Here is a 25,648-nt window from a genome sequence, read left to right as displayed (position 1 = left end):
GTGACGTGAACTGGCTGATCCTCTCTGTGCAGCATCCGGAACCAGGGGCCCCCGGGGAAACAGGGGAGTCGCAGCAGAGCTGGGCTGGGGCTCCGGGTGCCCCGTCCCCGTGCCGTCTATAACTCCAGGTCCTCCCTTTGAGTGCCCGTCGCCGTCTGCCCAGGACCCGTGTCTCCACCTGGCTGCTCGCACGCTCCCGGGCTCCCCAATTCTGTGAACAGAATGATAACAGATCAAACGTGTACATGTACAGACGTGCATAGATCATGAGTGTATGTGATCACACATCTGTGTCTCTCACTGTGAACCAGGCCTTGTTTTGGCCTCTCTTTGTATGTTGTATGTGTATCATTTCATATATCACATCATATATGTATCACATCACATCATATCACATATATCACATCATATATCAATCACATCATGTGTCATATCACATCACAGCTGCGTTAGAGTTCTCTCCACACCCAGAACTAGTGGGGTGTTGATGCACATCTACGTGTATACATACAACTGAATGTATGCCTGTATACATATGTGTGTATATATTCGCACATATATACACATATTCACACACAGGAGAGAAGCAGTAACTAACTCGTGATCATGGGGCCCAGCAAGTCCGAAATCTTCAGGGCGGCCAGCAGGTTGGCGGTCCAAGGATGTTAGAGTCGGCTGGAATCTGAAGGCCGTCCGTCTGCTGGCGGAATCTAGTCTTGTTCTGGCGGGAGTTTGGCCTTTTTTTTTTTTTTTTTCCTTGAAGCCTTCAACTGATTGGATGAGGCCCACCTACAGGGTAGAGAACAGGCTGCTTTACTCAAAAGTCTACCAGTTTAAGTTTTATTTTATCTCAAAAAATACCTTCCCAGCAGCTATCTGGGCACCGTGGCCTCGCCAAGGTGGCATCCAGTGAAAATTACATTCAGATGATACTTCTATCGTATGTTACGCTTAGGCTATATACGATGTACGTGTGCGTACGCGGACAGGTGGGAAGGCAGGTAGGTACGCGGATCCGTTTGCCATGCACCGCGGCGGGTGCTTTTACCCACGGAAGAGGAAGCCGGCGTGTGGGATGGCGGGGCGGCTAGTCGGGGGATGCGAACCCAGGCCGTGCTGCTCCCTCTCGCCCCGCAGGGTCTGTACCTGGTCTATCACCCGGTGCAGCTGTCCACCCCCCACGCCGCGGGCGTCCTGCTGCTGGGGCTGCTAGGCTACTACATCTTCCGGATGGCCAACCATCAAAAGGACCTGTTCCGCCGCACGGACGGCCGCTGCCTGATCTGGGGCAGGAAGCCCAGGGTCATCGAGTGCTCCTACACGTCGGCCGACGGGCGCAGGCACCACAGCAAGCTCCTGGTGTCGGGCTTCTGGGGCGTGGCCCGCCACCTCAACTACACGGGCGACCTGATGGGCAGTCTGGCCTACTGCCTGGCCTGCGGCGGGGGCCACCTGCTGCCCTACTTCTACATCATCTACATGACCATCCTGCTGACCCACCGCTGCCTCCGGGACGAGCACCGCTGTGCCAGCAAGTACGGCGGCGACTGGGCGCGTTACACCGCCGCCGTGCCTCACCGCCTGCTGCCCGGAATCTTCTGAAGCCCCGCCCCGTGGGAGGGGCCCCGAGCCCGGCCTGCTGGGGCTGCCTCCCGCCTCCCCCCAGGAGCTTGCGACGCCTCGTCTGCGAAATGGAAAGAGCCCTCTGCGAAATGGAAAGAGCCCGTCGCTTGGGGCGTCCCCTCCCCTTGCCCCTCGGCGAGCCCTGGGGGTTTCTAGGGCCTGCGCCCACCGGCAGAAGTGACGGGCGTTTCCCACGCGTGTTCCGCGGGCAGGTGGGGGCCCCCGCTCACCTCGGGCAGCCCGCGATGACAACGTCTGTCCTCCGTGTCGTCAGCCCGAGCTCCTGTGCTGCCCGGACATCTTCGGCTCCCTACCGCTTAGTCTCTCTGAATCAGTTGGAGGCGCGCTGCACCAAGAAGGGGCTCCTGTTTCTAGTCTCGGTGATTCCGTTTCATTCCCTGGTCTTTCACGGCTTGGGGGGTGCAGTGGGGGGGGAGGGACAGCCAAGGCGCACGCCCAGAGCATGCCGAGGTCCCGGCACCGGCCGTGGCTCCCGTGTCCGGCCCTCTGAGCATCCGGCCGCCAGCCTCGGCCTGCCGGCCCTCTGCAAGGGCTCTGCCTGCGTGCCTGGCGACTGCACACATCGGCTCAGGCGACCCAGAGAACCTGTGTACCATCCAGGCGGCCTTCTCCAGCGAGATCTGAATCCCAGCCTTGAAGAGGGGGATGTCTTCCAGGTGAATTTTTTTTACCCTGGGCACTTGCCCTTGACCCTAGGGTTTTCTTGAAAACTCTTTAGCATTACTGCCTTCGTTGACTTGGTAATTCTTTATATTAAACTTGCCCTGTCCAAACTTCTGCGTGGTTTCTGTCTCCCGATTGGGCCTGACCGGACGTGAGGGCTCCGTTTCCGGTATGTAGAGGGGTGATGAGCTGCTTGGGCACTGCTTCAGGGCTGTGGGCACTCACGGTGGGCATTTAGGGGACTGGCGCCAGCCTCCCCCCCCACCGCCCGCCAAAGGAAGAAATCCCAGCGTGGCTGCCTGCCCACGGGAGTGAACAGAGGTGCCGGGAAGCAGGCACCAGGCTTGCCTCCTGCCTGGAGAAACCAGCCGCGAAGGAGGTGTGAGCAGGGCGGCGGGCGGGGCCGGGTGGGGCCTCCCCTGCTTCCATTAGGAACAGGCTGAACAGGCTGGTGGCTTTCCCAACAGCCCAAAACCGGTGAGAGATGAGAGCTCGGGCCCCACCCAGGCTTGGAGGGAGGGTGGTTTTCCACCTTGCTGCTCACCACCCCCCACCCCTGCCGCCCGTTCATTCCAGCCCCTGGGCTGCGGGGAGGCCCAGGCGTCCTGTGTTTATCACAAGCCACATGTGTGGCTTGAATACTGGCCAGCCTGGGGAACCAGTGTCCTGGATGGCCCTGAGTAGAGCGGACCCTCCTCTTCCTCTCACACATGGAGTGGATTCATTTCAAAGAGGCTAGAGTGTGCTGGTTGTGAGCTCTGACCCTGGGTCCGGCGTGGAGCGGCTGTGTGACCTAGATCAGGCGACTTACCCTCTCTGTGCCTTGGCTTCCCATTTGAGAGGTCGGCAATTACTGTTTTCACGCCTTGCTTCGAGAGGGCTTCTCAGGCTGTGTGCAGAAGAGTTGTGGGTCCGAGTCTTGGATCTGCCCCTGCCCGCTAGCCCAGTCTCGTTCGTGGTAGCTCTCCCGAGCTGGGCCGTGCTGATCCGTGTTCTGTGTGCTCAGCAATGGCGAGGCTGGGCCGTGACCCTTCTTGCCGCTGCGTCATGCAAAAGAGGCCCAGCGTCTCCAGGCAAGGGCAGGGTGAGCCTGGGAACCCCTCCTCTGTGAGCCGTGAGACTGGACCACGGGGGCCACTGTGTTACAAGACACAGGAAGTTCTCAGGAGGGGCGAAGCCTCTGGGAACGCGGCCTGCCTTCTGCCTCCTCCCTGGGAGAGGGGCTGCTGGACCCCCACGGCCAGGTGGGCTGGCCCGGGCCCCAGGGGGGCCAGCACAGAAGGGACGGTGAAGGCTCGTGGCCGGTGGCGAGGTGGGAGGGGGCGCCGCTCTGGAAAAGGGTCAGTCTGCCTCCCTTGGGCCTCGCCGGGCGTCGGCAGCCCCCAGGACAGGGCGGCCGCCGGAACCTGTGCGGCCACATCCAGAGGGGCTGCTGCCCACGAGGAGCTTAAACGTGGCACATCCTCCTCCCCACTGGGCCTTGGAAGACAGCGGCCCTTCTCCTGGAACCCGCCGTATTGGCCCCCGCGGTGTGCCGTGAAATGTTAACAGCTGCCTGCCTTCTGGTCCCTGTGAGCACGGGCCTCTGCCCCCCGGGGCTGGCGGGCTGAAGGTGCTAAGAGCAGCTCAGGGTTTGAAGCGGCCAATCCCCAGTGACACAACCAACGAGAGGCAGAGGCCACGCTCAAACGCAGCGATGTTTGTTTCCAATCCTGCAGTAACCTTTCCAATCCTGCAGTGGCCTCCAGCCTGGTGGCTGAAAACGACACACATTTATTTTCTCACGGGTCTGGAGGTCAGAGTTCAGAACGGAGTCTTAACGAGACTAAAGGCATAGGTGGCTGGGCCCCGCTCCTCTGGAGTCTCTCCGGGAGGGTCCCTGCGCCTCTTCCAGCGTCCCCAGGCCCGCGGCCCGGTCCCTCCAGCCTCTCTGCCTCCCATCCTGCAGCCAGGCACGAGACAAAAGTGAGCTCACGAGTGGCAGGAAATGCAAACTGCAAACGAGCCACGAATATCAGAGAAGCCGGTCGGTGTTTCCAGTGATTCAAGGAATAAAAGTTAACACCGTGGGACACTTGGTCTTCTTGGTCCCACTGGCAAGTTTCATCAACTCCCCCCCCCCCCCCCCAGCTGGACTCTGCTCAGGTTGGGAGGAGGCCAGCACTGCGCACTGACAATGCAGCCTTTCTGGAAGGCAGTTTCAGCATGTGTGCACGGAGGCTTATACGTACGCCCCTTGCCCCTTTAAGTCAGCTCGAGAGGTTAATTGAGTGAGTTGTGTTTCAGTGTGGAATGTAATCCCCACGTCGCCTCGTTGTGTCCGCCTCGCTGTGCGTGTCTCTGTAGTTCAGCCACATCTCCTGGGCTGGAAGGTGGTGGCCTGCTGCGGAGGGCGTCCTGTGGGTCTCAGAAGCGCAGTCCCCCCCGGGTCACCAGAAGCAGGTGTTCCAGGGGTATCCTTGGGTGGTGACTGGGCTCCATTTGCTGCAGGCGCGCCGGTGGGCGGGGCCGGCCTCGACTTTGCTAGTGCGCCGGTGGGCGGGGCCGGCCTCGACTTTGCTGGTGGGCTGGTGGGCGGGGCCGGCCGCGACGGCGGGCATGCTGGTGGGCGGGCCCGGCCTCGACTTTGCTTGGGCGCCGGTGGGCGGGGCCGGCCTCGACTTAGCTGGTGGGCTGGTGGGCGGGGCCGGCCTCGACTTTGCTGGTGGGCTGGTGGGCGGGGCCGGCCGCGACTTTGCAAGTGCGCCCGCGAGGGTGGGCGGGGCCGGTCACGACCTGCGGTCAAGCTGGTGGACGGGACCGGCCGCGATTTTGCAGGTGGGTTGGTGGGCGGGGCTGCCCCCTCCTCCCGGGGCGGGAGTGGCTTTGGAGGCGCGCTGGTCCAGGCAGTGGCAGGGCAGCAGTTGCTGTAGGGGGACACAGGTCTTAACTTTGGAGGGGTGCCTGCTGGGGTGAGCAGGTTGGAGGGACCTGTGTGCAGGGGATGCAGGGGCAGGGTGAGCGGCGCTAGCGAGATAGATGGAGAGTGTCAGAATTGGCACCCACCAGCGTCAGGCCAGTGGTGCTGAAAGAGGACAAGGAAAATGGTAGCCCACCAGAGCTTCCGTTCCTGGAGAAAGTTCCTGCAGATCCCCGCCCCTCCAGAACATGTCCTAAAATCGGTCAATAAATGTCCTTCGTGAATGGCCCCCGCCTCTGTGCTGGGTCTTGGACTGAGCGACGTTGCACGCTGGCCCTGTGAAGCTAGGGTCTTACATTTCTGTAGCCCTCCGGCTCTCCCAGAGTCAAGTCCGGCTGATTTTGAAAGCCAGACATTATGGGGGCTCATCTTTCCAGTGCAGATCCCTGGAGGGGTACTGGAGGTGGGGCTTGAACCCCTGGCTCCCCAGGAAGAACCTGGAAGCTGAGGTATCCACCCTCCCCACCCACAGATGGGTCCCTGCCCTGGGGGTTTTGTTCCCAACCAGCCTGCGTCTCTGCCCCACTACCCTTCCTGATGTGGCTTTTTCTGCACATGTTTAGCTGTGGCTGAGCTGTTTTGCAAGGAGAGTTGCTCTATGGGGAGCTGCAACCTTGGTGTGTCTGTGGAGGTGGCAGGGGGGTGGGGGGGAGGTGAGCTAAGGGTCTCCCTCCTCCACTGCCTTCCCATTCAGTCTGGAAATTACAAGCGTGATTATAATCAAGTTTTACATGAGATGCTTGCAGGAAAGACATGTATGCACCCACATGCTAAGACTCCTGAGAGCTGCGTGGTGGGGTGGTGGGTTGATTTGATCATCTGTTTTCCTGTGTTTTTATTAAATGTTATTTTTCGGTAACTCCTCTGTAGGGTTGCATTACAGATTAGGAATGTTGCCTGTGACTGGGGCAGATCTGAGCTGTTTGTAGACCTTCCGTCCTGAGCGGGCCAGAGAGAAGAGGGAATCCGGGCAAGGGAGGAGGTGGGGTCTGCCCTGGAGATGTGCTTCCGGCAGCCGTTGGGGCTGGGTTTCCGTGCTGCTGTGCACGGGACAGAGCCACTCCGGGAGGGACAGGGGCCCAGGCATGGGCTCGTACCTTTCTTGTCTGCAGGAGGGGTTCTGTTGAAAGTGAGTGTTGTTTGCCAGTTAGGTCAGGAGAGGAGAAAAAAGGTCAGGCCACGATGCAGTCAGAGTCTCTGGATGTGGAGTAGAATACCCCGTGCAGTATTAAGGCGTGAGTCTGCTGTGCGCATTGCTTTTCTAGGGAAGGGCAGATTGCTTTTACCGCACAGAACCCCCCTGCCCCTTACCGAATGCTGATCTTCAAATCTATGAGGGAGTGTTTGCAAAGCATGCCCTGGGTGTTGCTTGGGAAGACCACAGTGACTGGGGGACAGGGGTGGGATGGGTGTGGACCGGCGTGGCTTCCAGAAACTTGGCGTCCCTCCTCTCGAGAGTCACCAGAGAGGAAGGACCCTGCACACGTCAGGCAGCTTCTGTCACCTCAGAATGTGGGTGGGGTGGGGGTTTGCAGAGGGTCGTCAGTATGGCCACCTGGATGAACAGGGATCCTTCAGGAGGGCTCTTGGTGACAGGCAGGTAGCCAGGTAACCTCACCTGTCTCGAGACTTTACATACCTCCCAAACACTGGGACCTCCAAAGGTCCCTCTCTGATGCCTGTTGCCTGAGCCCTGTGCACACATCCAGATACACCCTCCACACCTCGCTTGGGTGTCTAGAAGGCGTCTCAAGCTCCACTCATCGGCAGCTCCTGATGTCTCCCCCAGAATGTGCCCTCAGGGGTGGTAAGTCTGCCCTGGTAGTTTCCTGGACCCAAACATGCAATCGTCCCTGACTCGCTTCTCTCCCCCCCCATCCAGTCAGAGGCCAGTCCTACAGGCCACCCCTGCAAACTGCCTCCAGGGTCTGACCACCTCCGGCCACCCCACGGGACCACCTCCCGCCACCCCACGGGACCCCAGCCCCAGCCTCCGCCCGCCCTCAGCTGGAGTGGTGCCGTGGCAACCCCAGGGCTGGCCTGCCTGCCTCTTGCCTGGCCGCCTGGTCTGTTCTTAGCCCCAGAGCCGGACTGGTCCTGTTAAACACGAGTCAGAGCACGTCACCGCCACGCAGAATAAAAGCCAAGGTCGTTTGAAGGGCCTGCATTGACTCAGCAATGTCCTCCAGGGCCCCCAGTGCTCTGCAACTTACAGACCTGAGCACGGGCTGTTCCCTCCGCCTGGAGCCCCCTCCCCAGACGTGGTGTGGCTCCCGTAAGGGCCTCGAGACTTTCCCGAATGTCCCCTTCGCAGTGAGGCCTTCCTGACACGCTCATCCCGGGCCCCTGCCTTATTTTTCTTCACGGAACCTGCACTCCAGGCACAGAGTATCAATCACCGGCTTACTTTGTCTGCCCCTCCCCCACCACAGCCCGGAGCACAAGCTTGGGGAGGGTGAACCTCTTGTGACAAAAGTCAGGGAGGGAGGGCGGGGGCTACGCAGGATGCCAGTGCCAGGACTCTTGCAGGCCCGTGGGGAGGAGACACCTGCCAAAGTGGGGGACCCGGCTGGTGGCAGAGTTCCACGACGAGGCATGGGCCTTGTCACCCTGCCCTCCGAGCACCTTCGTGTTGGGGTCCAGGGGCTCACCAGTGCTTATAGCTCCTGTCTGGCTTCTGTAGGAGCTAGGTAGTCCTGAAGGCATGTCGCTTGATGAGCTAGAGGTAAAGAAACGGCGTAGGGACAAGCCAGTGGCCGGTGCAGTAAGTGTGGGGGGCACAGTGAGAGGTGGCCGAGCCTTGGAGGTACCCCCGCCTGCCTCTCGCGATCTGACCACGGAGGCCCGGAGAGGTGACTGCACAGTGAGGACAAACACTGCAAATCCTGAGACATAAATCAAGGGGAAAGATCTTCATGACAATTCTTAGGAAAGAGGCTCCTGGGGAGGGTCGGCTGGACGGGAGCGGGGGTGGGGTGGGGGGTGGGGGGGGCGGTGCCGCAGTGCCCTGCCCCTGCCAGCACCTCCTAAAGGCAGGACGCGTGGGGGCACCCTGTTTGTTTTCTGCAAGCACTTTCCTTCCATTATTAATTTTTAAATATAGGCAATATGCCCAGCAATTGTACTTTTGGGTATTTATCCCAGAGAAATGACTCTGAAATAAATCAGAAATCACTGGGAAGTCTTTCCACGGCCAACGGTCAAACTAGCTGGTGCGTCCATACTGACGTGCTGTGGCCTGAGTGTCTGTGTCCCTCCCCCCCCCCCCCCCCCATCCATATGTTGAAACCCTAGCCCATCATCAGTGGGATGGTATTTGGAGATGGGGCCTTTGGGAGGTAATTCGGGTCAGATGAGGTCGTGGGGATAGGGCCCCGTGACGGAACTAGTGTCCTTATAGGAAGAGGAAGAGACACGAGGTCTGTCTTTGCTTTGTGAGGACACAGAGAGCAGGCACCCTTCTGCACACCGGGGAACAGGCCCCGAGCCAGCCAGTGCCTTCACCTTGGACTTCAGTCTTCAGGGGATGAGGATAAGTCGTGTTGCTCAAGCCCTCAGCCCGTGGTATCTTATCATGGCGGCCGAACCGACTTGGCCGTGCAGAATACAGCTCACCGATAAAAAGGAGTGACTGTTGATGCACACAACCTGGAGGGATGTCTAGAGAATTCCACAGAGGGAGGAAACAGATCCCAGAGTTACGTGCTATGCGGTTCTTGTCATAAAATGATGGAACCGTAGCCCCAGATCGTGGTGACCAGGAGTCAGGGGTGGGGTGGGGTGGTTCTGAAGGGCAGCACGCTTTTGACGGAATGTTCTGGAACTGCACCGCGGGGGTGGACACATGAGGTCTTGCTACAACACAGTCGCATGGAATCACACACACACACACACACACACACACATACACACACACGAGGAATCTGGGCGAGACGTGTGGGCTGTGTTAATGTCACCATTCTGGCACTTTGCATGTCTTCCCATTGCGGGAAGAGCCCCTGGAGAACAGCCGGGCAGGGGGCCGGCAGCTGCTGCGGGTGCTTTCTGTGGAGACCCCCTGGGGGCACAGGGAGCTGGCAGCAGGGACAGAGTGCCCCTGTGCAGACGGACAGAAGGGCGGCCCAGAGCCCGCGCACCCTTCCCGCCCCTAGCCGCGGGGCAAACGCCCTCCAAGTCCCTTCCACGCGGTGACTCACGCAGTCCTCACCCGGACCCCAGGGGTTCGCCGTTCCTGCCTCTCCTGTGGGAGGAAACCCAGCTCCAAAGTCTGCGCCCTCGAGAGCTGAGAGCGTGCCTCCCGCGTCAGGACCCTTGAGCTTAACCGCCGAGCTGTGAGTCCTCTCTGCTCTCAGGAGCTTGTTCGTAACCTTTTATCTCTTTCCGTACGTGGAATTCTGTTTCCAAGCCCGCAGCGCTCAGAGCGGCGACCTGGAGGGAAAGGGGACTCCTCCAGTCGGGTTCTGGGCGCCGGTGATGGGGGCTGGCATCCGGGTGGCCGATCCGGGGTGTTTGCAGACATGCAGCGGGACCCTCGACACACAGAAGCAAGGCTGTTAAGCTGACCGCCCCCCGTGGCGCCTGCGGCCGCCTGCCGACCAGCAGAAGCAGCGTCACCGTGCCCCTGAGTCAGCACGGGTTCCAGAAAGCCAACCGCCTGTCTGTTCAGCCCTACCCGCCACGACGGGATGTGTGTGCCAGCCCCACGCTGGGCCATGCCCGCTCCCCTCCGCTCCGGGCGCGCACTGTCCTTTCCAGCAAGGTGCCCACAGAGGGGGCCCGCGGCCTCTTCCCACCTTGCCTCGTCCGGGCCAGGACGCCGGGCCCTCCTCCAGAGCGACACCTTTCCCTGCCGGGGGCCGAGCGCAGCTCTGTCCGGCAGTCGTGCCCTCCGACCAGCTCCCACCGTGCTCCATCCTAGACGGCAGCCTCCGCAGGTCAGGCCGGGGGCTGGGGTCCCTGCCGCAGGACAGCTCCGCGGAGGCCCCAGGCTCCACAGCGACTGAACCAGGACAGGGCCCGGGAAAAGCACGACGGTGAACGTAACAGCTAAAGACGGCATGCGGGGCCATCTCCGGCCGGGACTGCTGTCCGGGTCGGTGCAGGGCCCCAGGGCCACCCCTGCATCACAGCACAGTGCCATTGTGCTGCGTCGTGATGGCCCAGGCTGCCAGGAAAAGACCCCTCACACCGGCGTCCCTGGCTAAGGAGGCAGGCAGGTTGGTGGCTTCCCCGAGGGCTGCTTGCGTGTCTGGAAAGCGGGCGTGTTGCAGGAGGGTTGCCGTCGACGGAACGCCCCTTCCCGGGTGAACAGGGCCAGGGAGGCTGGTGGGTGCAGGCGGGGCAGGTGGCTTCTCACCGCGTTTTGTTCCAGCAGCTCTGCGTTCACCGGGATGCTTTCACTGCTCAGTTAAGGTCTGCGGGACTCTTCTTTAAAAAAAAAATTTTTTTTTAATCTTTATTTTTAAGAGAGAGAGAGAAACAGAGAATGAATAGGGAAAGGGCAGAGAGAGAGGGAGACTCAGAATCCGAAGCAGGCTCCAGGCTCTGAGCTGTCAGCACAGAGCCTGATGTGGGGCTCGAACTCCGGAATGGAGAGATCATGACCTGAGCTGAAGTCGGATGCTCAACCGACTGAGCCACCCAGGCGCCCCTAACATTTATTTATTTTTGAGAGAGAGAGACAGAGCATGAGCAGGGGAGGGGCAGAGACAGCGGGAGACACAGAATCTGAAGCAGGCTTCAGGCTCCGAGCCGTCAGCACAGAGCCTGACATGGGGCTCGAACTCTGGAATGGAAGATCATGACCTGAGCCGAAGTCGGACGCTCAACCGACTGATGCGCCGAGTCACCCAGGCTCCCCAGACTCTTCCTCGTTTTTGAACAGAGAAAATGTCACTGGGCACCACCAGAAACTGCTGAGTAGGCACCAGGCCCCGCAGACACCTCGTCTCTTCCCAGGGAACACGAAGGTGAGAAGGAGGAAGCTTCTCCAAAGCCCCAAGGCTCTGAAGAACCCTAGGCTGCGTGCACTTTGGGGGTTTGTTTCTCCCATTTACGAACTAGCAGTTTTGTGTTTTCTCTGGATGCTTCCTTTTGCCTTCTTCCTCCAGCCTTTAAAAAAGACTTCTTTCCGGGTGGGATGGAACCGAATCACTGCTGTGGCCGCGTGCAATTCTAAAATCATCTGGGACCGGAAGTCTCTGTGGGTCTTTTTCTGAACTTGAAAATACCGGGAGTCTTTTTGGGCTGGAAATAATGGCCTGCACAGAGTAGGTCCGCAACAACTTTTTGAGCGCGTGGATCAATGGGCAGTGAAATCCACACAGGAAGCTTTTTAAAAAAATTTTTTCATTTGAGACAGAGAGAGAGCAGAGGAGGGGTGCAGAGGGAGAGAGGGAGAGACTCCTAAGCCGGCTTCACTCAGTGCGGAGCCTGATGCGGGGCTCAACTCCATGACCCTGGGATCGTGACCGGAGCCAGAATCAGGAGGTGGACGCTCAGCCAACCGTGCCACCCAGGTGCCCAAGGACGGCCTGTTGGCAGAGGCTTCTCTGTCGACCCCGCTCGTCCAGGAGCAGGCAAACTTTTTCAGTCAACGGCAGTGGGAAATACTTTGCGCGTCGTGGGTCATGGGGTCCCTGTCAGCTACTCGACTCTGCCGTGGCAGTGAGAAACAGCCACAGACAGTATGTAAACCACCGGGCATGGCTGTGTCCTAATAAAACTTTATTTACTCAAACAGAGAGCGGGCCAGATTTGGCCCGCGGGCCAAAGCGTGCGGAGCCCCGCGCTCCACGGACTATCACTTCAACAGGGCAGAGACCACATCTGTGTTCCCGCGGGACCCAGAACCGGATAGTTTAGTTTAGTACAAATGTATTTTACCACGGTGCTTAAAACCTATTTTAAGAAATGCGGTCAAGTTACTATGTATTGTATTAGGGGCTAAATTGAAAGGCTTGAAAATACCGACTTTGCTTCAGAAGGAAAAGCACGTGACCCCATTACCTTTCTGGCTCTCGGATTTGGGAGCCAGCTCCGTGAGAATTGTGGTCTGGGGAACGGCCAGCAGGGGACACCCCGGGCACCCGGGAAAGGAAGCAGCGTGGCATGAGGAGCCGCAGAGTAAATTCTAGAGTCTCAAGGGTGGGCCCCATCCCAGGTTGTGCTGTGCGCACACCGGGGTGCAGGACCTGAGATCCTGGGTGGGAGAGACTGAGCCAGAAGCCTTCTGCTGACACCATGGTCCTTGGAGGCTTGCGGTGCTGACGTGCAGCATTCACCAAATAAACGCTTCGTTTTATTCTATTAATAATTTTTTAAGGTTTATTTATTTTGGGGGGGGGAGGAGCAGCGAGAGAGGGAGACACAGAATCCGAAGCGGGCTCCAGGCTCCGAGCTGTCAGCGCAGAACCCGACGCGGGGCTCGAACCCACGAACCGTGAGATCATGACCTGAGCCGAAGTCGGATGCTCAACCGACTGAGCCCCCCGGGTGCCCCGAACTGCTTCATTTTAAATGGCAGAGGGATGCCCTCATTTCTAGCCCAAGAAGCACGACATCCTAGGGGAGCAAGGTGATGACTCTTGGGGCCGCATTATTTAAATAACTGACCAGCCTCTGTCTGGGGGAGAAGGTGCATCCTGGGAGAGGGCACATGTGGGACTGAGCCTCGCCTGGGTCTCCCCTGAATTCAGCTCCGGCCTCAGCCTGCACGCCTCACGACTCCTCCAGATGAAGGGACTGTTGCTGTTCAAACACACCCCCTGGCTCAAATGCACGTACAGAGGAATAGGGAATAGTACGCAGTGCGGAACGCAAACCACGGCTACGAGCATCCATGCAGGAATGACCAGACGGAGCCACGGAAGAAACGTCCAGGGAGACTATTCCACCCACGTAAAAGCCAAAAGCAGGGAAGCACAGTGTCGTCTTTAGGGACTGATCCAGGTGTGGTGACCAGTAGAGGGAAGTAGGAGAATTGTCAACACACTTCAGGGTGATGGGCGCCCCTGGGAGCAGGCTCAGTGGGGACAGGTGCGCGGGGTGTGGGCGGGGCCTGCTGCCTCACACTGGGCGGCGGGTTATTAGTTACTCACTAAAACAGGTAGGTGTCTCTGAAACGTCTGTGAACGAACGTTATGTAAGGAGGAAGCGTGGACCCGGGCCATCTCTATTCGTGACCGCAGGGTTTGCGGCGTGGTTTTCTGTAGGGGAGTGGATGACGGATGAACCGCACCTCGCGTGGGAGCCAGGCTTCGAGGTTCGGATGGGAGACGTGACATCGGGCAGCCGTGATGATCCAGACGGGGCGGGGCAGGGGGAACCGCAGGGTCCTAAAGCAGAAGACCCCCGGGGGTGTCCTTGATCCGGCCGATGGCCACGCACTGGCCGGCTCAGAGGTGCCAGGGCCCCGGTGTGGCCGGAACCCCGCTTGCTCCCTGACACCGGCTGGGGACTGTCTGGGTACCTGTTGGCCCACTAACCTCGGGCCCCCGAGCCCCGGAGCCCACCCTTCGGCTCTTTGGCCCCAGGACCCGCACAGCATCGGTCCGTGCTCACTGCCGGGACTGCCCCCTGTACCGCCTGCACCCTCGCGGCTTTCTCGGGAAACAGGGGGGCCCGCTGTTCCTGTTTGCCCAGGACCGAGTTTCCGGGGACACGGTTCTTTCAACGCGAAAACCGGGAAAAGCTGGACGAACCGAGACACGTGGGCGATTTCACCCGGAGTTTGTTACTCAAATATGGAGGAGGGCCTGGTTGTATTCTGACTGATTGCGTACCGTGAAAGCACTCCAAACATCCTGTACGCCTTGTGTCAATGCTCCGTTTATTCCAGAAGGGTCCGGAGAAGGTTCGGCTTCATTCTCCACAGCCATCAGGTAGCTCCTGTGACACCTCCGATGAGTCAGGGCTCCCCAGGGTCCGCGGCGTTTTGTCGGGTGATGCTGAGCCAGCCCCACAACTCGCCGAGGGCAGCTGAAGTCAAGGAAACAAAGCCTCCAGGCAACTGCTGCTTCCCAAGAGGCTGGGGGTGGTGAGAATAGGACAAAATGCTCTTTTAAAAAAGTTTCTGTCTTTATTTTTCAGAGGGGGTGTGGCAGAGAGAGAGAGAATCCCAAGCAGACTCCGCACTGTCAGCATTAAGCCTGACTCGGGGCTCGACCTCGTGAACTGTCGAACCCTGAGGTCATGACCTGAGCCGAAACCAAGAGTCAGATGCTCAGCCAACTGAGCCACCCAGGTGTCCCATGAGCGAAAATGCTTTTCAAGCTGGGGCACCCACAATCACTTGGTTTCTGTAATCAAAGATGGTCTTGCCTGGGGTTGTCAACCTTTTTCTGTAAGTGGTCACAGGATAAATATTCTAAGCTTTGTGGCCGTCTGGTCTCAGCTGTTCAGTTCTGCCCTGGTGCCCCCAAAGCCGCCAGACGCAGTAGGTGAGTGAGTGGATGTGGCCGTGTTCCGACGAACCTTTATTTGCAAAACAGTCAGTTGGGCCAGATGCGGCTCATGGGCTGGAGGTGGCTAATGCCTGGTTTAGACCATTGCTGTGTGACTTTTGATAACCTCCTTAGCTTCTCTGCGTTCTCTGTGTGCCTGTGGTGAGCAGATAACTTTGAGCCATTTGACAACAGATCATCAAGGTCGTGGGAAGGGCCATTTATTAAAAATACAGAGACAGTTGTAGCAGAGCGTATCAGTCAGCTGTTGCCGCGTAACAACCGCGCCAGACTTCGTGGCATTACAACAGCAACTGTTTCACTGTTTCTCATTGCTCTGTGCTTCGGCTGGGTGAGGGTTCTGGTCTGGGGTCTGTCGTGTGTCGGGGGCCACCTAGTAGGTCACCGGTGCTGGATGATTGAAGATGAACTTTTGCACATGTGTGGCAGTGGTTGGCCATTGGCCGGCTGTCTCAGTCTCTGGCACATGGTGGTCTTAGCACAGCAAGAGGGGGTCGCAGAGCTCACACAGGGTCACCTCCATCACATGATGTTGGCCCCAGGAGGAGGCACAAACCCAGCCCCGATTTCAGAGCGGGAAAATAGGCTCACCTTTGTAACAAGAGAAGTTGCAAAGAGGTGACGGCTGTTTGCTCAGTAGCCAGAGGTCTGACTTTACTCCCCTGTGCCTGACTCCTCAGTGAAAAATTGAGGCTGGTGAGCCCCAGCCCCACAGGGCTGCTGGGGGCTTATATGAGCTCACTTAGACCTGCATCTTGCATGAGAAAGTCCTCTCCACGTGGGGGCTGGTATTAATGTGTCAGCGAACCCCACAGATGTGATAGCAGTGAGGGAGGAAAGATTCGAAGACGCCCAAGACCATCTGGAACGTGCCTTTCACTTACTTCCCCCAAGACCATCTGGAACGTGCCTTTCACGTACTTCCCCGAGGCCCGCCCCACTCACCCCAGACTCCGGGCCTGTGCCTGTTTGTTCCCCTGTCTGGAATCTGTCCAAGTCTTCCAAAGCCAACTCGCAATGCGGGCTCCTATTTATAGCCTTATCACGATGACTTAAAGGTGTTTTTTTTTTTTTATGTTTATTTATTTTTGAGAGACAGCGAGAGAGCCGGGGAGGAGCAGAGAGAGAGAGGGAGACCGAGAATCCCAAGCAGGCTCTGAGCTGTCAGCGCAGAGCCCGATGTGGGGCTCAGACTCACGAACCGTTGGGTCATAACCTGAGCCGGAGCGGGACGCTTCACCAACTGAGCCACCGAGGTGCCCCGTGGGTTGGATTCTGCCCTGAGTTGGTTGTCTGGACTCTGAGGCGTGTAAGGAACGTGAGGCTAGAAATGGTCACAGGCGTGGTCTGTCCATTCACGGATGTGTCTGTGCACCTGTGCGCACATCTGCGTAACCACCAGGCCCGGGGCTCACACGGGTCCCTGCAAAGACTTGGGCCCGCTGACTTACCTTCTGTTCTGTACCACTCCCACAGCCGCTACACGTGCACACACACACACACACACACACACACACACACACACACACGTGCGCACGCGCTCCCTCCCACCCCAACCTCTCCTGTCTGGGAAATTCAGATTATTCAAAATACCATAAGGAGACGTCCTTCACACTATAATCGTGGTCACTCTTTTAACAGTTCATAAAACACGAGGCTTCACATTCACGTGCTCGTCTGTAGTCACAACAGCCAAGCGGGCGAAGGGCCCATCAGGCACACCACGAACCTGTCCTCTCACATCCATGGTGGAGGGAGGCGGCGGTCAGGCACAGGGCACCGGACGGATGTACGGCGCACTTCGATTCCCGCCGCATCAGGTTTGCCGCGTAGTGCCGAGCGCGGGGAGTTGGATGTCACAAAGTGATGAAACTGTTCGGAGAATCACCTCTAGGAATCAGATCCATGATGGGGCGCCTGGGTGGCCCGTCGGTTGAGCGTCTGACTCTTGATGTTGGCTCAGGTCGTGACACTGGGCTCGGTGCTGGGCGTGCAGCCTGCTTGAGATTCTCCCTCTCCCTCTCCCTCCGCCCCTCCCCTGCTTGTGTGCCCGCGCTCTCTCTCCCTCGACAGAAAAAATCAGGTCTGTACTGACTGATCTCTATGCCCCCTTTATCTGCCCACTTTTTAGTTTTATTGAAAGAAACGTCAGGGCTCGTTTGCCTTAATCGCTGGGCTCTCCTGGAGGCCCCGGGTCAGGATGCGTTAAGTCTCCTTGGGTGATTGGGGGACCCCCCCCTCCCCGGGCGACCCCATATACTCCCTGGGTGGCGGCATTAAGCACCCCACAGGGAACCTGGCTGGTGGGGCTGTTGTTTAGAAACTTAACGTGCAATAGCTTGTAGGTGCCACTTTGATATCCCGATGACAGCTGATGGCGTAACGATAGTAACGGTTAATGTCGACTGAACAAGTCGTGTGGACCAGCCGCGGCGCCTGCTCAGCCCAACACCTGCGAGGCGTGCGCCAGACAGAAAACGGCTCCCCGGGGCCGCGTACCCGCGGGTGTCGCCCGCTTTTCCTGGCGAGACGAGCTCCACAAGTGCGTCCGCGGACTCCGTCGCTCGACGGATTAGCGTCGGCGCCCCCGGCCCCCCGCGATCTCAGCCGCAGGCGTGCCCGCGAGACCCAGATTCGCCTCGCTCACCGCGACATCTCTCTTGTAATCTGCAAATATCGAAACTCCAGGCGGTGACTTGCTGAGATCACAGAGTCCATCGCAGAACCAGATCCCAAACCGCCGCCCGCTCCTGCCCACCGCCCCCCCCCCACCCGGGTTGCCTCCGCCCGGGGCCTCTCTGATCCCACGGGGCCCACGGGTGCTGTAGCACAAGTATAGTTACCTGAGCAGTTTGCACTCAACGATGGCCTGGCTTAGCCACTCACGGTTGGGGAAAAGTTGATCAAGAAGAGTAAAACAAAATAAGTTTAAAGAAAAAAGAAAGGGAGGGAGGGAGGAAGGGAAAGAGGGGAAGGAAGGAAGGAAGAGGAAGGAAGGAAGAAAGGAAAAGGAAGGAAAAGGGAGGAAGGAAGAAAGGAAGCAGGGAGGGAAGGAGGGAAGGAAGGAGGGAGGGAGGGATCAAAGGAAGGAAGGAAGGAAGGAAGAAAGGAAAAGGAAGGAAGGAAGGAGGGAAGGAAGAAACGAAGGAGGGAGGGAGGGAGGGAGGAAGGAAGGAAGGAAGGAAAGAAGGAAGGAAGAAGGGAGGGAGGGAGGAAGGAAGGAAAAGGAAGGAAGGAGGGAGGGAGGGAAGGAAGGAGGGAAGGAAGGACACCCCCCCTCCCCAATGCCTGTGTCTGAGTCTCCCTGCCGAGCCCTGTGTAGGCAGAGCTAAAACCTTCAGTCAAAGTGAAAAGAAAATGTTCAATTGTATGAAAAAGGACCGTGTTCATTCCAATGTGTATAATAATAAGTGATAGGAAGGGAAATAAGACAGAATGAGGGGACTAATAGCGACCCCTCTGAAGAGCGCTCTCCTGGCCGGGAGGTCACATGTACGCCACGGCGTGAGGATGAGAAGGGTCCAGGAAGATGGGGATACGGCCCTTTTTCGCAGCGGTCGGGGCCGCGGCCTTTGCCCCTGCTGTTGGTGTCCTGTGGGTGCGGTAATAAGTCCCCGCCAATGGGGGGAGGGGGCTCAAAACAACGAGAAGTCACTGTCTCCCGGTCCTGGAGGCCGGAGGTCCGAGATCAGGGCTGGTTGCTTCTGGGGGCGGGTGCGGAACCTGCTCCCGGCTTCTCTCCCGGCTTCTGGCGGTTGCCAGCGATTCTCGGCGTTTCCCTGGCTGGTGGGCACATCACTCCGATCTCTGCCCTGTCTTCACGTGACCTCCGTCTGTGTCCAAATTTCTTCCTCTTACAAAGACCCCAGTCGGCGGGTGAGGGCCTGTCCCAGTGCATGACCTCATTTGAACTTGATCACCCTTTTGGCGAAAAAGGTCACATTCACGGGTGCCAGGGGGCCGGAGAGCCACATACTGTCTTTTTGGGGGGCAGGGACGCTCTTTGCCGACACATCCCTCACCAGTGCCCTTTCCTCCCTGACAGTGCCACACTCGAATGCCGCTGCTGCCGTGGGGTTTGGAGATGTCAGGCACCCCGTGCTGTGCCGCCGGCCGCCGGGGCCGCAGTGGCTTACGACCGACCAGCGCCTGGGGGGCAGTGTGCGCGGGGCTAGCTGCTGGTACCGCGCCCGTGTTGGTGCAACCAGAGTCCCGTGGGGAGGGAAGGCCAATCTGCCGGCGGCGAGCAGGGCCGCGGCCACGTCCTGCTGAGGCAGATGACACAGCCCAGGGCACGGCATCGGTCTCTGCAGGCCTGGGGGTGCCAAGGGGGCGGGGGAGGATGAGGAGACGAGGCCCGAGCCCCTGCGCTTGCCGGCGAAGCAGCCTTGGCGGGTGAGGTGGCCAGGGCAGGAGCAGAGCTTCGAGAGGGGCCTGGGCTGCTGCTTCCGCACGTGTCTGGTGGCATATGGACCCGGACGCTTCACGCGGGTCGGACTTCGGCTCAGGCCGTGATCTCGCGGTCTGTCGGTTCGAGCCCCGCGTCGGGCCCTGTGCTGACGGCTCGGAGCCTGGAACCTGCTTTGGATTCTGCGTCTCCCTCTTTCTCTGACCCTCCCCTGTTCATGCTCTCTCTCTGTCTCTCTCTCTCTCTCTCTCTGTCTCTCTCTCTCTCAAAACTAAAACATTAAGAAATATTTTGAGGGGCGCCTGGGGGGTTCAGTCAGTTGAGCGTCCCACTTCAGCTCAGGTCATGATCTCGTGGTCTGTCAGTTCGAGCCCCGTGTCAGGCTCTGTGCTGACGGCTCGGAGCCTGGAGCCCGCTTCGGATTCTGCGTCTACCTCTCTCTCTGCCCCTCCCCTGCTCATGCGTGCGCTCTCTCTCTGTCTCTCAAAAATAAATAAACATTAAAAAAAATTAAAGAATTTTGAAAGCCCACTAGTTCCGGAAACTGCCCTCAGCACCCAGACGGTGACTTGACCCGGCGGGGGGGGGGGGGGGGGGCCACTACAGGCTGGGGGAGGGGCGACTGCACAGCCGTGAGCTCAGAGCCCACGTCCACCCTGATGAAGCACCTGCCCTGCCGTCGGGCGCCTCGCAAACGCTCGAATCACCCTGTCGTGTCTCCCACAGCCCGTCCAGGCCGCGCTCAACACGATGGACGTGCCCCTCGTCTGCGACTACGGCTCGGGCTTCAGCAAGGTGGGCTTTGCGGGCACGGAAACCCCCCTGGCCGTGTTCCCCACCCTCCTCGGGAAACTTCGACACGACGTGAGTTGCTCTGACCGTCGTTGCGCCCAGGGCTGCCGGGGGGTGCGGGCGACGCGTCTGAGGCGCCGTGTTTGGCTCCCCCAGGCCTGTTCTCAGGACCGGATTTGCTGGTCCATCTGGTGATTGATTCTGTGTGTAAGAAATTCAGGTTTTTGCGTCGAGATCTCAAGGAGAACTCACTTTTCTGCAAATCCCGCACAGACCAAACAAAAGTCACGTGCCGGCCGGAGGCACCTCTTCCTGAACCTTCTCCGGGGGCAGCGGATAGGACATAGGACGTGTTCCAGCTCGGCCGGCCAGACCTGCGTGTCCTTTGCAAGGTGGCCACTCCCCCCTCCACCCCCGCCCCACTCCCACCACCGAGGGCCCTGCCACGTCCTGAAACTTCTTCCACTCGAAGCAGCTGTGAGACGCTCAGTTCACATAACAACTGTAACTCACTGAGTTGACGTGAGCCTGGTGGCCCTACCGGGGAGTTGCTGTGGGGCCCTTCTCCCCGAAGAGGGGCCGGCATCTCTGAGAGGAAACGTGCTCATGTCCCTGTGTGAGCGAGCAGTAGAGGCAGGACCTCCCCCCCCCCCCCCACCTGCCTTCAAGGCCCCGGTGCTGAGTCACCACGCTCCTCCCTGGGAAGCCTACCCATCCGTGAGAGGGGGCACCTTGGTCACATGGGGAGCCCCACATGTCCGGGTCCCAGGGTGATTACACCTGGGCTCTGCATCACTTGGAGCAAATCAATGGCGATGTTTCTCGCAGGCCGCTGGACTTTTAAGACCGGCCTTCCTACCGGGACGTGCTGGGGGGCAGAAAGCCAGAGAGTCCCTGCCCTTCCCTAGGTGGGTCACGGCAGGTGCCTGCGCCCTCGCTGGCTGGCCGGCCCGTTTCTTCGAGATCGCAGGGCTTAGCGGCGAAGCGTGGGGGGCTGTGGGGTCAAGAGACCCACATCCGAACACCGGCCCTGCCTCCGCACTTGTGTCACTGGGGGCAAGTTGCCTTTGGGGCTCCGACTCCCCGTGCACAGGGTGGGGTGAACGAACACACACGTGCCACATCCGGGGGAAGCTTCAGTGAGGTGGTGCCCGAATGCCTGGCCCGGAGTCTGGCCCCTCGCGGTGTGGAAGGGGGATGGAGATGATGCTCAGGGTGCTGGCGGTGAGGAACGTGAGTGTCCTGATTGGGGCGCCTATGACCGGTGACCACGGACCTATTGTGTCCCAGCTCTGGAGGCTGGAGGTCCTAAATCAGGTGTGAGCAGGGCTGAGCTCCCTCCGCCAGTGCTAAGGGACCATCCTTCCTTCTCCTCCAGGTGCCGGGGCTCCGGGCGCCCCTGGGCTCGTGGCTACGCCCCTCCAGCCTCTGCTCTGTCTCTTATATGGACACTTGTCACTGGATTTAGCCCTCTGCCCCCCAATAATCCAGGATGATCCCACCTCAATATCTTTAAATTAAAAAAAAATTTTTTTTAAGGTTTATTCGTTTTTCAGAGACAGAGAGAGGGAGAGCATGAGTAAGGGAGGGGCAGAGAGAGAGAGAGAGAGAGAGAGAGGGAGACACAGAATCCGAAGCAGGCTCCAGGCTCCGAGCTGTCAGCACAGAGCCCGACGCGGGGCTCGAACTCACAGATCCTGAGATCATGACCTGAGCCGAAGTCGGACGCTCAACCGACTGAGCCCCCCAGGCGCCCCTCAATACCCTTAAACTAATCACATCTGCAAAGACCTTGCTTCCAAATACAGTCACATCCACGTAGGTTCCGGGGCTTAGATGTGGACACATCTTTTGGGGGCCACCCTTCAACCCACTACAGCTGGGTTCTGCCTATTGTCCGTGGGCCCCGACATCATCCTGCTGTGCGGTTCTCGGGCTGGGACGCCCCTATCACCGGCTCCCCGTGGAGGCAGATTGGGAGGTAGAGGGAGGAGGCGGGCTTTCCTTTCCGTGTTCCTGCCCTGTTCTGCCCTGTGTCCTGCCCTCTCACAGCTCCCCGCGGCCCACCAGTGGCCCTGGGGCTGTACTCTCCGGGCTCCCTCCGTGTTCCCTGCCGGCTCTTTCAAACTCCCAACGTTGCGTAACCGTTGCCCCTCATCCAGTCCTTTGAGAATCTGTTTTGAAATCCTTGGCGTGGCATCTGTGGTCCCAGCAGGTGCAACGATTCGTCCTGCAACGTGAAAGCTCCCACCGCCCCAGGGGAGGGACAGATCCCTGTTAGCTGTGCAGAGAGTGGGACAGTGGGAAGCAGGATTGTAGATAAAACGAGTTACATATGCAATAAAGCAAAAAAATCACAGGGAGAGAGATCAAATTCCTCGCCAAAATAGAGACGAGTGGCCATAATGAATTACAGTAAATGGTGGAACTGAGCTGGGAGCACTGTTTCGGTGAGGCGCTGGGCCGCCGCCCTCCCTGCCTTCGGGGGCCAGCCCCAGGCAGCAGGAGGGACGCTTCTCTGTCCAAGAGGAGTCAGCACCTGCCGGGATGCTCTGCGTGGGCTCACATTTCGCTCCAGATACGAGCCCCGCGGCCCCTCCGTGCTCTTGGGTCTGGCGGCGAGCCGACAGTGAGAGCCCTGGCGGGAGGCCCCGCGCCCCAGAGGGGCACTCGGTCCACGGCCACCGGAGTGGCCGCTGCGACCCCAGCCCCATCCAGCCGGGCATTTCAAGCGGCGGCTTCAGACCCCGTGACGCGCTCGTCCCCGCCCCGCAGGCATCCCTCGCCCCGCTCCCCTCGCTCGGGAAGGTTTGGCCAAGCCAGAAGCTTCCGAGGCAGGGCAGCGTGGACTGTCCACACCCGCGTGTCCCCTCGGGTGATGAAGCGCGTTCCCATCGGCGGTCTCTCTGACTTGCTCCCCGACGGCGCCGCGGCAAGGAAGGCGGAATGGGAGACGTTCCATCCGACGGGGACGGGGTGCGGCGCGGAGAAGGCGAGCGGCTTGCCGGGGTCTCGCGGATTGTCCCCCAGCCCAAACCCCTCCGCCTGGAGAGAAATTCCTCAGGCAAAAGAGCTCTGCGCGCGTGAGCTGTGGTAGCCTCAAGAGCGGGCCTCTCTGAAATCCACGCCGCCACCGCGGCCCGGCATCCCCGTGGCACAACGGCTGCGTGACAACAAGGCCACGCTTCCTACAGACTGCTGAGCACGGCAGGGATCCCCAGACAGACCCGTTTCGGGAAACACGCGCCTCCCTTCCCGGACGACCGGCTCAGGAGCTGCCCGGTGGCCTCGCCGACCGCCCGCCGTTCCAGGACACCCATCCAGCCCTCCGTCCTGTACCCAGACTCGGGCTTGGACCACAGCCTGGTCGGGCGCCCTCGTCTTCCCACGTAGGTGGGTTCCTAGCGAGACCCTCACGCCTTTCGTGCTGTGTTGGTGTCTGCTTTTTGGCAGATGCAGATTCACACACGGACCAACCGGCAAATCCCTTCTGGATGACGGAATAAACGGTTCACCTCGCCACAAAAGCAGTTAGGTCCGTCTTCTTAAGGGATGACAAACTAAATTCGCCTGCAGACCCTTCCCCCGGCGGGTTTCCAGGGTGAATGCAGCAGCCGGTGCCCCTGCCCAACACCGTGCCCTCCTCCACGGCTCCCCCCCACCCCCGTTCCCCTCGTGTTTCCCACCCGCAAAGTGGACAAGGTCAGTGTCCTCAAGAACACTTTTTTTAAAATGACTTTTCTTTTTTTTTTCTTTTCTTTTTTAACGTTTATTTACTATCGAGAGACAGAGAGACACAGAGCGTGAGCAGGGGTGGGGCAGAGAGAGAGAGAGAGGGAGACACAGAATCCGAAGCAGGCTCCGGGCTCCGAGCCGTCAGCACAGAGCCCGACGCGGGGCTCGAACCCACGAACCGTGAGATCACGACCTGAGCCGAAGTCAGACGCTTCACCGACTGAGCCGCCCAGGCGCCCCTGGGGGCACTTTGACCTTGCAGGTCATTTTGCTAAAACGTCTCAGTGGCATCTTGAAATGGCACGCAAGCTTGAGAAGGCCACCACCGCCAGCGCCGTGACCTGGAGCGGTCCCCCAGCTGCACGTCACAGCTCCTCGCCATTGCTCCTTGTGCATCAGCACGTGGAAGCCGAGTGGAGGTGAGTCACCCTCGAGAGCTGACCTGTCCTGGCCTGTGTCTTTCAGAATCCGCTGGTGGGGATGGGCGAGGAGGACTGGTTCCTCGGAGACGAGGCTCAGCATAAGCGAGGGGAACTTAGCCTACAATATCCCATCTCCCGGGCAACCGTCACGAACTGGGCCAACATGGAGAAGGTAGGCTGCAGCTCCTGCTGGGGTGGGACCTGTCCACGGGGCCCCTACTGACATTTGGGGGACATATCTGCTCCCTGGCACTGGCGGGGGGGAGGTGCCCTGGCATCCGGGCCTCTCTCTTGGTCCCTGTGGACGCTACACCACGCTACGAACCACACGGGTCGTGGGGTCTGAGACCCGAGCCTGAATCCTGTCTCCACGACTTATCATCTGTGTCATTTTGGACGAGTAACCAGCCCCCTGGTCCTCTGTTTCCTTACCTGTAAGAAAGGGGTATAATTTTTTCTTGCGTGTAGTGCTGTTGTATGGATTCGAGGAAATGGATAAAAAGTCCTTAATCCACTCCACGCCTGTTTAAAGCAACAAGCAGATAAACGGGAGATGACAAGCGTTGGCCTTGGGACCTCACGCAGGGCTGGTGGGAACGTAAAATGGTGCAGCCACTCGGATCGCAGTACGGAGGTTCCAAAACATGAAAGAATCGAAGACAAGGGCAGGAAGAGACATCTGCACACCCACATTCACTACGGCCAAGGTGTCCATCGGCAGATGGATGGATAAACGGAATGTGCTGCACACGTGACGGACTGTCACTCCGCCTTGAAAAGGAAGGAAGTTCTGACACCTGCTTCAACCGGGCCGGACCTTAAGGACGTGAGGCTGAGGGAAATGAGCCAGGCAGAAAAAGACAAAAACTGTGTGATTCCACCCATACGAGGACTCTTAGTCGTCAGATTCGTGGAAGCAGAAAAGGTGGACGGCGGGCACCGGGGGGCTGGGGGAAGGGGAGTGGGGAGTTAGTGTTTAACGGGGACAGAGTTCTGGTTGACGACGGTAAAAAATTTCTGGAGACGGATGGTGTTCAAGGTTGCACAGCAGTGTGGATGTACTTACTGCCACTGAGCCGTGCGCTTTTTAAAAAGGTTGAATTGGTATGTACGTTTTACCGTAAGAAAAAAAATTCCGTAGGTCAGTGCAATACAGACGTATTCAGTACGGCTATTTGAACCACTCTGTCTTAGCAACCGAAGGTTCTGATCAGGGTCTCCATATATGGCTGAAGTTTGCACGCTGCCTAGGAAGATCTATTAATTATCTACGCTGCATAACAAATCACCCCAAAACTTAGAAGCTTAAAACACCGATGGCCATCTACTTCCTCTCACGGTTTTTGTGGGTCAAGAGTTTGGGAGCGGCTCAGCTGGGTGGTCCTGGCTTGGGGTCTCTCATGGAGCAGCAGTCAGGAGTCAGCTGGGGGTGTATCATCTGAAGGTTCGACCGGGGCTGGAGGAGACATTTCCATGGTGGTGCTCCATGGGGCTGGCAAGGTGGTCCTTCTTGGGGACTTTCTGCAGGCGCCCTGGAATGCCCTCACAGCATGGTGGTTGA

At 59.0% G+C, this 25,648-nt stretch overlaps 1 protein-coding gene across 5 annotated transcripts in view; it reads left to right on the top strand.

Moving 5' to 3' along the window:
• The window catches only part of DHCR7 (7-dehydrocholesterol reductase), a 60,589-nt gene that overhangs the window by 15,484 nt on the left and 19,457 nt on the right, over nt 1–25,648 (top strand). For 4 of the 5 annotated variants that reach the window (XM_045039699.1, XM_045039701.1, XM_045039700.1 and 1 more), the window contains exons 9-10: nt 19,865–20,002; nt 24,131–24,259. In XM_045039699.1, coding sequence (XP_044895634.1) covers nt 19,865–20,002; nt 24,131–24,259 — 267 coding nt within the window. Of the gene's footprint in view, nt 1–1,137; nt 2,418–19,864; nt 20,003–24,130; nt 24,260–25,648 lie in introns of those variants that run through there. The other variant, XM_003993771.4, reaches the window with a different exon arrangement.

The sequence above is a fragment of the Felis catus genome, chromosome D1 (assembly GCF_018350175.1).
Source record: "Felis catus isolate Fca126 chromosome D1, F.catus_Fca126_mat1.0, whole genome shotgun sequence".
Classification (NCBI taxonomy): Eukaryota; Metazoa; Chordata; class Mammalia; order Carnivora; family Felidae; genus Felis; species Felis catus.
The sequence above is the reverse complement of the archived record's forward strand: the minus strand, read 5'-3'. Positions and strand labels throughout refer to the sequence as shown.